The sequence below is a fragment of the Haliotis cracherodii genome, unplaced genomic scaffold, assembly GCF_022045235.1.
Source record: "Haliotis cracherodii isolate W230 unplaced genomic scaffold, xgHalCrac1.p SCAF_15, whole genome shotgun sequence".
NCBI lineage: Eukaryota > Metazoa > Mollusca > Gastropoda > Lepetellida > Haliotidae > Haliotis > Haliotis cracherodii.
The window spans coordinates 23,666,508-23,681,154 of NW_027266270.1; the positions used below are offsets into that span (position 1 = coordinate 23,666,508).

Consider the following 14,647-nt stretch of genomic DNA (forward strand, 5'->3'; position numbering starts at 1 on the left):
TAAATCTACTTTTACTGTTTCTTATCTCTGTTTTTGCTGATTCTTGATATTGGAATGAGGTGTGTGTGCGTGAGTGCGTGCGCTCTCGTTGACTGAAAAGTCCGGGGTTCGATCCCCGGCCGCGTCATACCAAAAGACGTTAAAAGATGGTACTTGTTATTACCCTGTCTGGCGCTCAGCATTAAGGGGCTAAAGCAAGGACTGGTCAGCTCGGAGTCAGTATACGGTGTCTGAGTGGGGTATTCATGTTAAACTGCAGCATGGTATCTCAGTGAGCTAGCACTATAAATCGGCATCAGTCCGGACTAGTACATGTACAAGCATTTTTGTAGGTCAATGCTCATGAAGTCAATTACTGGATTGTCTGGTCCAGATTTGATTATTTACAGAAAGCTGTTATATTGCTGAGTGCAAGGTTAAACAACAAACAAACAAGACACTAAACACAGACTCTCTGGGATATGTTAAAGATAAAAATATAATTTGTCCTAGGGTTTTAAAAAACATTAGCTCACTTGGCTTGCTGGATGTTTGGAAAATACTATGTTGTGTTTGACGAAAATTGCTGTGAAGTGCTGCCGGAAACATTAATGTGTCTCAAACAAAACTCCCAGCCAGTGACTAGGTCTATATATACGAACAGGTATCCTAAAGGAATATATATTATACACTGGTAATCAATGAAGACATTGCAACCACCCACTGATAATTTAGTTTGGCTGAGATATTGTGACCTATTCTCCCTGAATCTGTGGGTCCGTAACAATGTGGTGGCACAAGAGTATTCACAATATCCAGTAGTTCGGATCTGGTACAAGCAAACCACACTTGCTATACAAAAGAGGTTTGGCAAGAAGGGATTGAACTCGGTAAAAGTGGGTAATGAAAGAGGAAACTACAATACATAAGTAATTTACATGAGTTATATCCATAACATATCACATTTGTAAAGAATTACCTCCCTTACTAATAAGACACTTACATACATGTATATATAGCTAGTTTGGGGACAATACATGAATTATAAGATTTTCATGGCTGGTTGCCTCAATTTTATAAAATATTTTATTGTCAAGGCACCCATAAAGCGGGTTTAGCGCTGAGAGTTATGTAACTTCCATTCTTTAACACTGCTTAACAGACGTAACGAAGAATAGAGCTACGTGTGATGCCATCTCTCTTCAAGAAATACATCATGTACACAGTCCTATCAAATATTCATCTGTTACGTGAATCACATCCCTGGAACGCAACATATATCTTGGACAGACACCGCCACTCCCAACCCCCACAATTAAAAATACAAACCCAACCAACCAAAAACAAAATACAACAGCAAAAAGAGAAACCCCCAACTAATAAATCCAACATGATGGAGATGATGATGCATTTTCCAGATAGTGTGTGTACAGGTATCTCCAGACACTATATCCTGAGGATCTTTCGCAGTAACTACTGCACACACATAAGAAACAACCAACGATAGGAAAAAGGAAAATAATTTATTCCCAATCAACTTAAATATAACCTGGTTCACTTACCAGCACTAACATGTTGCTTAAAATGAATAATTACTGTTGGTACAAGATTAAGATATACCGATACTAAAGCACTCACGGAAATGAAAAAAACCTGTTTTTCTCAATTTAAAAATCGACACAAAGTGTTACGTCGCTGTAAATACGAAATAACAAAACAACTTGAAATGTACTAGTCTGGATTTGCTAGTTTGATCTCAGTGAACAATACAAAATGTACTTTACAGGAGGTAATTTGTCGTCACTTTCAACATTCAAAAATAAAACTAAGTCCAAATTGACATAGCAGAAACAGACTATAGGCATTATGCACCTGTTCTCACCTGTCGTCAAGGTGTCATAGGTCATGGACATTCACCTTGATCTACTTACCTGGTTATGCCCTGTTTCACAATAGTCTGTTTTATTCACATTTTTACACACCTTTACTTATAAAAAGGCATAAAAACCTGTGATATGCTGTATTTGTGCCAAGGCCCAATTAGTACTAATTGAGTTGTTTGAATATTTACATATTTTGTATATTAACTGCATATATTTAAGATCTGAGGTTGAAAAAACAGTTTTTTTTCATTACCGTGAGTACTTTAGTATACATATCTCATGCCTACCAGCAAACAGCAGGTTGTGGCGCCGACTGGTGTCATAACTTCATAACAGAATGCACAGAACTTGCTATGTTATAAGTCTCGAGGTACACTTGGATATCGTCAGGGCGTGGCATGTTCTGCTGCCATGATTATTCTCTACTTTACAATTTCCACAAACTCAAAGAAACCGACAATATTGGTTCCAAGTTTAAAGAGCTTGAGTGAGTGAGTGTATGTTGTTTTATAGTCAGCAATATTCCAACTACCTGTTTATAAGTGTTTGACAGCATGTACGATAGATTCGATCCACGCTCTGAAGTACAAAGCAACAGTCAGCCTGGTCACCAACCAAGTCAGTGAGCCTGATCACATGATCCTGTTAGTCACCTCTTACGACAATCATAGTCGCCTTTTACAGCAAGCATGAGTTGCTGAAGACCTATTCTACCCCGGATCTTCACGGGTCCAAAACAAGTAGTAAACTAAACATCCTCAATATAATGTTAACTGCGAGAGGCCCTGAAACATGTCTTACAGTTAAATGTCTCACTCATTGCCACTGTATTATCAGGATTAACACGGTACCTTTCATCTCCATCACTGAACAACTGTACAGCTGGCTAGATAGACGGGAGGAAATTTCAAAGTTTGGAAGACAACGTGGGTAAAGACCATTAAATCCAACCAGTTCCATGCAGTTAAAGGGAGACTATGTTTGGGATAATTGGCTTCCCAAGCAATTTTGTTTCAACTCCTTCAAAACAACTTGTAATTCTGTCTGTAATTCCAACATTATGGTGTATACCAACAAGCAGTTGACGACGACCCTCTGATGGCAGACAAATGGCAGACAAAACTCTCAAACAACACAATCTTTGCGCTACAACTGTCGTAAGCCGTAAAGGATGGGAGTTACAATCGTCTTAAAGCTTAGATCGCTTTGTGGAACAGCTCCCAGATCGTAGAGCATAGTCCCCTTTGAATCTACATTTCAGTTTATAGGACTGAAAACCAGACAACCCTGCTGGAGTTTGTGTAACTGAACGTGGCCTGCTTGCACAACGCAAACTTAGCTCTAAGGCTATTGTAAGTGTGTTCTAAAGTATGGGAGTTACAATGGTCTAAGCACTAAGGTTGCTTTGTGAAAGCGGGCCCAGGGCGCTGCTCCACAAAGTTGTCTAAACAAGGGACCAGGCTTTCGCTGAGTGGCAGTCAGAGCAAGTTTGAGTCAAAACATATTCTGTCAGATGCTCAAGGACTAGGGATAAGGACCATGATTGGCCAACATCTGAATAATTTTAGAAATTAACAGGACCTTTAGAAAGTGTTGCCAGTGTTATCAGATGTGTTCATATGAGAGAGAATTAGATTCCTAGTTCTAACATTATGCACTTTGTGAAAGAGGCCAATCTCATTAAAATCAGATCTTAGTTCTCGCTATCGCTAAACAGAGATCTGAGGACATCCCATTAAGGGTCACGTCATCACGACCTTTCATCCAACCAATCAGAGCGTCGCTTACCAGATCGTGAAAGTGACAGTCGGAATGGGTTATCTGATCATGCAACCACGAAATATTTAACACAGGGTATTCCGATTGACAGTTACAGGTTTTATGATTATATCCATACAATCTAGGCCATCCATAAGCCATTCCCAGAATGTTCTTCTTATCAGTTTTAACATTTTTAATTAAGAATAGGTCAAAATATGTTTCGAAAGTAGTCGCCAGTTTGAAACCGGTGTTGTAAAGCTCGAGAAAGCTGCCTTCTGATTCGCTAATGTCGATTTCTTGTCAGTCATTTCATTGGTCGGTCAAAATTAGTTCTGACGTGACCTGTAATGGGATGTCCTCAGATCTTTGTTTAGCGGTAGCGAAAACTAAGATCTTATTTTAATGAGATTGTGAAAGAGGCCAAGTCGTCATTGAACTACAACTTACAACAACCATTTAACCATCAACAAAACGTCAAAGAACGTTTAATATGTAACTTTAGGATAAAAACCTTTACTTGAATAGTAACAAACGAAGCTGATGGACAAAAGTAAGGGAAAACGAAATATTAGTGTTTGTTGTTGGACATCACCAGTGTTCCAGCTTTAACACAGATATTGCAGAGTGAGTGAGTGAGTGAGTAGGTTTTACACTAAGTTTAGCACAATTACAGCCATATCACGAGGCGGGCAACGAGAATGGGACTTCACACACTATTTAATGCAAAATAATATACATGTTCTCTTAAATGTTCATCTATTTTTTCCCTTTTTTTGTACTCTTCTTTATGGAGGAATAAAAGGTTTTATATATATATATCTATATCTATATATCTATATATATATATATCTATATATATCTATATTTCTAGAATCGAACCTCGGTCTTCATTCTAACGAGCCAACTCTTAAACCACTAGGCTACCCTACCAGCCCTGCAATATTGCAGAAAAATTATTACTGCTGTGCTGTTCTTGTTGTCACAGCCTTGCCCATCATTCCTTTTGGTGCCCATTACAACCACCTATAATATCCTCCCATTACTATATACACTATTACAGTGAGATCTCGTTAGTTCTGATGGTGAGTCACTTTGAGTACATATAAGCATTGCCAGCAGTATTTGCCCGGAACGTGTGGGGCTCCGGACAATCAGGGCTTCACTGAAAATGTGGAGGTGAGGTAGCCTAGTGGTTAAAGAATTTGGTCATTACGCTCAAGACCCAGGTTCTATTCCCCACATAAAAACAATGTATGAAGCCAATTTCTGGTGTCCCCCACCATGATATTGCTTGAACACAAGCGGTGTACAACCATACTCACTCACTCACTCATTCACTCTATACAAACGCTTTCCTACTTGCGAAGTTCACAGTTTACCCACACTTCTTATAAGCACTTCAGTGTCTTCCCTTCTAATGTTTTCTCGACATAACGAAACAAGGAAATGAACGGTTAACGATTAATGGCAACAGTAACCCCATAGAAGTCGGTCATTTATCATTTAAAGGTTTGCTATCCATAAGATATACCAATCCAATAAATATAGTATCGTGCTCTGATAAAAATGCAAATTAAGGCATTTAGCAGAAACTACTTTCAAGTTCAACATACACCAATGTGATGCCTTCCTTCCAAATAAACTAATAACATACCCAATATGCTGAGTTGGATGTTTCTCAATGGCTACAAACTTGGCTGCAAGTCGTTTGGTACAATATAAAAAATTCGGCAGTTCACTCAAAACATTGTGTTCATACATGGTTTCTAGCAACATCATAGAGTGAAATTACATCTCAAACATCCATTATTTTAAGAATGACATATCATTAAGATATTATTATCCTGTGTTTTTGCATTGTATATAATTATATATCATATATACCGGGGGTAAGGAAGATAAAAGATGTATTTCTCATACATGATTTTTATAATCCAGAAACACTCAGCCATGAATCTCCATCTATCTTTGAAGACCAGACAAACAATATTAGGAAACATGTTTGTTTGTTTGTTTGTTAACACAGCACAATATCAGCAATATTCCAGCCATATGACGGCGATCTGTAAATGATCAAGTCTGTACCAGACAATCCAGTGATTGACAACATGAGCATTGATCCACGCAATTGGGACACGATGACATGCATCAACCAAGTCTGAGCCTGTTAGTTGCCTCTTATGACAAGTATAGTCGCCTGTTACGGCAGGCATGGGTTGCTGAAGAGTGAGTGAGTTGGGTTTAATGCTGCTTTTAACAGTATCCCAGTCATATCATGTGGGTCAGCTTAATGTGGGAGGAAAGCCCGAAGTGATGCAGGTCTAAGACGTTTACCACTTCGGTGAAACCCACGAGCACGGGTATGGTGCTGACAAACCGAGAAACATAATCGGGGCGAACCGGGATTCGAACCCACAATCATAGGTTTCTGGCGTGCCCAAGGGACGTAACTCTGCACAGCGAAACACGGCGCCTTAGACTAGGCCACCCGTGCCACAGGGGTTGCTGAAGACCTTTTCCACCCCCAGGAAACAAGTAAATGACCAGTTAACAAGTAACAGCAACAGTGATGAACACCACATCGTTCTGTAAGGTATCGAGCCTGGACCAAGCAAACCGGAGGTGCAATGACACTATCAGCCACAGCTCAGGGTTGGTCTTTACTGGAAATGGTTAGACTACACACATATTCATATTCAAGAAAACAATAACATTTGATATATATGAACTCAAGAGCTTTCTGAATATCATACATATCAATAATTAGCCCATGATAACGAATATACCTATTCACATCGGAATACTAGTCGTTAACATTATAAATTGTAACTGATAAATAATTTTGACAAATTACCACATGTTCATATTTACCTTGTGATTGAAGCCGACATGAACAAACAAAATAAATTACATATTTCTTGTAAAATTATCAATAAATATATAAGTGCATTCATTCTGCATCTAAACAATCTCACCTGTGGCTGTTTTCTCCCTAACACACAGGTGTAAAACTCACGAACTAAATGCACGGCCTCATCGTGAATTATACTGAACAAAAATAGTTGGGGATCACGAACATATTTTTGGATATTTTTTTAAGAAATTATGTGCTCAATCTTCAAATTTCCTTTTTTTTAATAATAAATAAATAAATAAAAAAAATTAAATATTCATGATCCCTAACTGTTTTTGTTCAGCATAGCACACCACTGAACTGATGACATTTTTTATCAATAAATAAATAATACATTCTCAAATGATTTACATATACAACGTAAAACACTACAACACAGGGTTTACGTCATCATGCGCATACAACCCATAAGAAAGCACTTGAGATTTAAAGAGCTCTTAGAGCTTCATAGTGGGTTAAATATTATCTTAGCACACAGTCTTGGTATACATGCCTCTGTTGCGTTCTAAAATAGGACAAATGGCATCCATCATTAGACTTCATTATGAATTGGTTAAATCATGATTATTCCCCTTTGCTCTAAAGTTGAGACTATCTGTTGATGTTGTGACTGCTGTTGGCAACGGAAGACGACGTTTGGGGTCCCTTTGTGGAGAGGTCAAGAAGCACCTGGGCGATCTCCTTCATTCCTTCCTGAGACTGAAACCAGAACATATACGTGCTGATAAAGCTTGTTTGTTTGTTTGTTTGTTTGTTGGTTGTTTTAAGAGCCTCTCAGCAATATTCTAGTTATATGACAACAGTCTATAAATAATCGAGTCTGGACCAGACAAGCCAGTAATTGATATCATGAGCATCGCTCCATTAGGGATACGCAATAGGGATACAATGACATGCATCAACCAAGTCAGCAAGCCTGAGCACTTGATCCCGTTAGTCGCCTCGTACGACAAGCATAGCCACCATAGGACTACCCAGACCCGTGGTTAGTGACGTGATATATTGTTTAATGACAAATATTGTCTAAATCTCTATGATTACACTACAAGTCACTAATACACCATTCCTTCTGACTGTAATAAGTTTGAATAAATATAAAACTTCAGTCAACTTAAATGTATGTATGACTAGATCCTTTTATACCTGTATCTAAATACATTTTGCCAGAGATACGGTAAAAATTTTCCCAATCAGACAATTTGTGCCTAGTTTGTATCTTTTGAGACCTTCAGCCGGTACCCGGTCTGGTAATAGGGGGTGGGTACCCGGGTAGTTAATTTGGACTTGTCCAGGCCCTAGCCCTGACTGACATCCGTAAAGCTACATAAAGGTTTGAGTGTTGTTGAAGACTTTGCCTTATCAGTTACCAGTGTACAGGACCCGTGAAGATCCGGGATAGAATAGGTCTTCAGCAACCCATGCTTGCCGTAAAAGGCGACTGTGTTTGTTATAAGAGGCGACTAACGGGACCGGGTGGTCAGGCTCGCATGTCATCGATTCCAATTGCGTGGATTGATGCTCATGTTGTCAATCACTCGATTGTCCTGTACCAAACTCAGTTACTTACAGATCGCTGTCATATAGCTGGAATATTGCTGAGTGCAGCGTGAAACAACAAACAAACCAAACCAATCATTTTACACATTTCTGCGTCATGTGAAACCCTGATGTCAATAACTGCATTCGATGGATTGATGCTCATGACGTCAATCACAGGATTGTCTGGTCCAGACTTGATTATTTACATCCCAACGTCATATAGCTGGAATATTGTCGAGTGCGGCGTTAAACAACAAACCAACAAGACCATTGTGCAGGCTGGTGTACAGTGCATGACATAATGTCCGATACACTGAATCCTACACCATGTTGCCATATGAAAGAGGAAATAGTATGATATATGACATTCAAAGTAGACTTATGAAATTAGTTTTCTTCATGAAATCTGACTTGAGCCTGTATGAGACCGACCAATAACAGTTTTCTATTCAAAGTCTGAATCTGATTTCACCAATGTATAATATACATTTATGATAATTATGCAGTGAGATGAAAGACATAAAAGGTTACACTGGCTCAGTCATCACCATGGGTGTGTAGTGAGTTAGCACTGTTCTCATTGCATCTGGTCAGGTTCAAGTTATTGGGAGGCATATGCCAGGGACTCTTTAATTTGTTTGTTTGTTAGTTTGTTGTTAAAAGCCACATTCGGCAATATTCCAGCCATATGACGGCGGTCTGTAAATAATCGAATCTGGACAAGACAATCCAGTGATTGACATCATGAGCATCGATCCACTCAATTAGAATACAATGACATGCATCAACCAAGTCAGTGAACCTGACCACACAATCCCGTTAGTCGCCTCTTACGACAAGCATAGTCGCCTTTTACGGCAAGCATAGTCGCCTTTTACAACAAGCATTGATTGTTGAGGACAGGTAGGGACTCTTTAAAAACAAATTGAGTGGACATATGTAACATACAAATACTGCTACAGAGACTGATCAAAGGCTTTGAGCTGACATCACATTGTGGGAAGAGCCTTGCCACAACTGTGATTTGTCTGCCCTACATTTATAAGTACTTTTCTTAAACATCAACCATTGTGACGAAGTGATCCCCATCTAAGTCTCCATATTTTTGTCTCCCCGGAAAGTCTACAGTCTGTTGGCGTGAGATGCGGGTACAGGTTATAGTGTACATACCTCGGTGGAGTTAGCTGGTGTAGGAGTAGACAGACTGGGAGCGAGAGAGGGAGAACTGCAACCAGAAACACCACGACAGTTACAGAGTGTTAGTGTGTAAGTGAGCTGGGTATAACGCCGCTTTCAACAGCATTCCAGTTATATCACGGCGTGTCAGTTTAATGTTGGAGGAAGCCGAAGTGATGCAGGTCTCAAACGTTTACTACCCACGAGCACAGTATGCTGACAAACCTACAAACGTAATCGGGGCAAAACAGGATTTGAATCCACAAGCATAGGTCTCTAGCGTGCCCAAGGGGCACAACTCTGCACAGTGAATTGTGTGTTAGTGACGGAACGCCATGGTCAGAGGAGAAGGTATTAGAGAGCCCCTCTACTCCCACAGATTGCAGTTAACCCCCCAATTCGGTTAAATAGTTAATAGATCTTTTGCATACATTTACGAAACAGTGCTAAGAAAATCTAACAAACTTACTCAAGAGCCTCTTTGGCGTCCACACTGCAGTTCTCCTGACGTTTCAAGTGTGTGTGGGCGTTGGGCGGCATCATCTGATTGGCTGCAGCTATTGTCGTCTTGACATGCGCGGGTTGTCCGTTAACGATGCTGTCTTGGCTGGTAGGTCTGGAGAACATCTTGGACCAGTCTGACATGAGTTGAGGATTGACGTTCTTCAGTTCTTCCTCTGTTGTGCTACACGATCGCTTGAGCTTCGCCTTACAAGGAGGCTGCTGTTCTGTGGCCATCTGCCGAGGGGCTGTTGGTCGAGGCAGAGTGTTGTCCGTCAGAGGAAAGTTGAGTTCGAACTGACGGTCTCCTGGTCGAACAGGCTGACTTTGATGTCGCTGACGTTTCTTCGGGTGGACGGAGGCCGATGTTGTTGACGGTTCAATTGATCTCTTGGGTACGTGTTGTCTTTGATGTTCCCTTGCGGAGGGTGAAGTCGACTTTTGACCTTGACCTTGCTGTTGTTGCTGGATGAAGTTCAAGGAGAGTGAGGGAAGAGGGACAGAGGATGCTGGGACTGTGAAAGATGCAGCAAACGCTGGAAGAGTCGTTGCTCTGAGGACAGAGGGATGAGTATGAAATTATATCACGGCTGATTTTGTTTGGCTGTATTGAAGGTGAATGGTTTGGGAGCACTGAAGTATCAAATGTCCATGGTATCCTGAGATAGGGGAGTGATATATAGCTATAATTTCACAGCTAGGGCTATGGATTACGGAACCATGGGCTTGGTGGTAATTGTTTGGTGAAAACATGGTTTTATATGAAAAGAATTGTTGGTCAGGGTAAAACAGTGTTTCTTATTTAATGACAAGCCAAGTGTTATTTGGCTTGCTATATTGACATGAACTGTCATGCAAACATGGTAAAAGAAAATATGCACTTGAAAAATAGATTTGACTAAAAAATTACAAACATTATCAAGCCATAAGCACACAGGGCACTTATGCACAGCAAATGCTGCACTATACAAATGCACTTATCATCATCATCACCATCATGATGATCATCAACACTAACCAGGCTGGGGGGCACGAGTAGCCCAGTCGTCTAAGGCGCCACGATTCGCTGTGCAGAGTTGTGTCCCTTGGGCAAGCCAGAAACCTATGATTTTGGGTTCGAATCCAGGTTCGCCCCGATTATGTTTCTAGGTTTGTCAGCCCCATACCCATGCTCATGGGTTACACTGAAGTGGTAAACGTCTGAGACCTGCATCACTTCTGGCTTTCCTCCCACATTAAGCTGACATGCCGCGATATAACTGGGATACTGTTAAAAGAGGTGTTAAACCCAACTCACTCACTCACTCACAGTGTAACCAGGGTGAAAACAGTCCCTGAAAAACTGCAAACCTAAGGTCTGGAACAAACTCTGCCTTTGAGCCTGGACAAGACAATCCAGTGATTGACACCATGAGCATCGATCTATGCAATTGGGATACGTTTACACACATCAATGATGTCAGCGAGTCTGGCCACCCGATCCCATTAGTCACCTCTTACAACAAGCATGGGTTGCTTAAGACCTATTCTTACCCGAATCTCAACTGGAAGCAGGAAGAGTACCGTATTTGACGTAATAAGCGCCCAGGGCGATCTCAAAATTAGAAATAGGGGGCTCTTATTAGAATATTATTTTGTCGAAAAAAACAGAGTTGAAAGACAAATTTCATGGTTTATGCTGACAGCCTGAAACGTTTATATACGAGAGATATATTTTTCAAGAATTTAATTGCCCATAATTCAGGGTGCATATAACACACGAGCGCGAATAAATAAGTACTGTGTACATTGATCAATCGAAAAGGATGCTAATTGGGATTGTTCACGAGCAAATATATTAGCAAATATCGCCGTGGGCGCTTATTAGAGCGGGGCGCTTATTACGTCGAATACGTTATGTTAACAGTTTATTTTAGTAACAAAACCCAACTTTAAGGCGAGCCCTCGAACTGACCTGTACTTCATGGCTGGGGAGCTACTCATTGAGGTCCACTGTAGTACCGGCTGGTTGGACAGACTGGGGTGAGATGGGGTGCGGCGGAGAGGGGCCTGGTTTGGCTCGCTGTGGATGGCGGGGGTAGCAACGGTGGTTCCCATCATTGCCAGACCGAACGGCGGGAGAGGAACTGTGGAAGCGTCATTTGTCAGTCGAGAAGTTGCCGGCTTGCAAGCTGAAAATGCACATATACATTGTGTACGGTTTGTCAGTCGAAGCAGACATGTTTTGTAATTTGTATGGCTCTGTGTAGCGAGATGACACATGAGAGTATGCATAATAACACAACTTTCACACACCTTGTACCACAGTGATGGAAATAAACACTAGCCCACGAGCTCGGACCTGTTTTGTTAATGTCAAGGGATCCCAAAAGAGTGAGTTTGAGTTGGGTTCAACACCGCATTGAACAATAATCCAGTTATATCAGCCTAATGTGGGAGGAAAGCCTCGGATGCAGGTGATATGCATGGGTATAGTGCTGACAAACCTAGAAACATAAGCATGGATGGATGGATGGTTTGTTGTTTTACGCCGCAATCAGCAATATTCCAGCTATATGACGGCGGTCTGTAAATAATCCAGTCTGGACCAGACAGTCGAGTGGTTGATATCATGAGCATCGACAGGGTTTCCCCTGACGCAGAATTCTTGCGTATATGACTCTCAATTAAGGAAAAATACGTCCAGAAATAAATGACTGCGTCATGACTGACGCAATTACAAAATATCTATGTTGTTTACCAGCTTTGGAATGAAAATATTACAATTACTCACCTGAACTTAATTTATAAACATCATCTGAAGACAATATATGCAAACATCTTAAAATTTACGTCTAGTTTTTCATTAATCATACAATAAAACATTTGACTCTCAAAAAATATTTTTGACTCCCAAAGATTCATAGGCTGAGTCAAGGTGACTCTCAGATATTGGAGTCTAGGGGGAACCCTGGCATCGATCCACGCAATTGGGATACGATGACATGCATCAACAAAGTCAGCGAGCCTGATCACCCGATCCCGTTAGTCGCCTTTTAGGACAAGCAGAGTCGCCTTTTAGGGCAAGCATGGGTTGCTGAAGACCTATTCTACCCCGGATCTTCACGGGTCAGAAACATAAGCAGGGCAACCAGGGATTCGAACCCATTGTCATAGGTTTCTGGTGTGCCCAGGGGACACAACCCTGCACATCAATCACATGAGCCTTAGACGACTGGGCTATTGGAAGATGTATGTTTACTCTACTAGTTGACGAACACAACTCACCCGTGCAAGGGCCCACAGTGTTACAACCCAGGAAGCAGTTGCTGGTGTAGGACTGCTGGTATGTAGGCCAGGGGGGTTCCTGAGGGTGCCCTTGGTGGACTGGGGGGACTACTGAGCTACTTTGATGGTAGGTGTGACGCGTGTCCAGGCTGGTCAGTACCCCCAGAGACGGTGGTGCAGACATGGAATATGGTCGGGTCACTGTCTGGTCCCGGCCGATTTCATGACCCTGATACCACTTCTTCTGCTTCTGAGGAAAGGCGTCGTCATGACAAGGGGCTGGGCGGAATGTTGGGTAGGCAGGAGGCTGCTCTGTGACAGGACCCTGTTGGTAGGAGAGGTACCTGACGGTCTCGTCTTGTAGGACTTGGTAGAAGGTCGGTCGGGGTTGCTGCTGAGGATGGTAGTCAGGAACTGATTGACGGATGGAGTGTTTGGGTGCAGGGATTCTTGGCATGCCGAGCTGGTACGTGGAAGGGGAGATCTCTTCACACATGCCCGCCATTGCCTTCAGGTACTCCGAGGTCTGGGTGGAGTGCTGATACTGGGGTCGGTATGATGTGGACACCTTCTGGGTTGAGATCAGCTTTTCACTTGCCGCTGCCACAGACCGGATAGCTCTAGCAACCTCATGTTTCTCCACCTTCTGTCCGCTGATGGTGTCATAGGTGAAGCTTTGAGGCTGGTATGGCTGATGGACAACGCTGTTGTAGAACTGGTTCTTCCCGGCATACCGGATGAAGAAGTCCCCCGTGGGGGTTTTATCAATTTGCTTCAACTCCATGGGCAAGCCATCAACCTGCTGGAAATCTCCTCCTCCGTAGCGACTCTCCCCACCCTCCTCCTTGTGAGTCGAGTCCTCTCCAGATAGAAGATCCTCGGGGGAGTCGGACAACCCATCCGAGCAGCTCAGGTCAGCCTCAATTTCACTGCAAGATGACGGGTGGCCACCTTTACTTTTGTGAGCGTTACTTTCTTTCTTCAGTCTAAGGCGACGTCTGGCATTGGCAAACCATGTCTTCACTTGACTTGGTGACAAGCCTGAGTTCTTCGTAAGCAGGTCCTTGTCAAGCTTGGAAGGGTAAGGATCCGTCCGGTGATCCAGGAGCCACGCCCTCAGGATCTGCAGAGCTTGGCCTGGGAGTCGGGTCGTGGGGCGTGTCCCGTTTGGGCAGATATGTTCAGGGGGCAGAAATCTGTAAAAGACATGTTGAGGGTAACCTAGGGTCTTCTTCAATCATATAGGTATATGTTAATATACAATAGGGAGTGAGTGACAATTGCTTGAACTGAATGAGTTGGTATAACGCTGTTTCATGCGAAAGGGATGTATATCTACTGCTTATAGCCATATCAGCAATTATGCAGCAGTTCTGGATATTAATATGACTAAATCATTTAGCAATTTACATCGAGGGAGAAAGTAAATATTGTTTTACAAAGATTTAGGCATTATTCCATTCAATTATAAAAAATGATTACAAACTGTGCCCTTGTGGATGAATCGAATGCGGACACGTGTATTGCTAAACTACGACATGACCTATTCCCCATGGAGATAGTCCCACCTTTGTCGTATTCTGTATCTGAGCAGGGCGTTGAGGGGCTTGCCCATGCGCTCCTCCCA

General features: G+C 42.0%; 1 protein-coding gene across 1 annotated transcript; it reads right to left on the reverse strand.

Annotated features, from left to right (window-relative positions):
- Positions 1-7,128: 7,128 nt before the first annotated feature.
- Positions 7,129-14,647, reverse strand: LOC139461968 (uncharacterized). The gene is made up of 6 exons (XM_071243458.1): positions 14,589-14,647; positions 13,021-14,216; positions 11,708-11,924; positions 9,722-10,306; positions 9,247-9,301; positions 7,129-7,236 (listed from the first exon to the last, which is right to left on the reverse strand). The coding sequence occupies exons 1-6, from the start codon at positions 14,633-14,635 to the stop codon at positions 7,129-7,131; spliced, it is 2,208 nt and encodes a 735-aa protein (XP_071099559.1). The 5' UTR covers positions 14,636-14,647.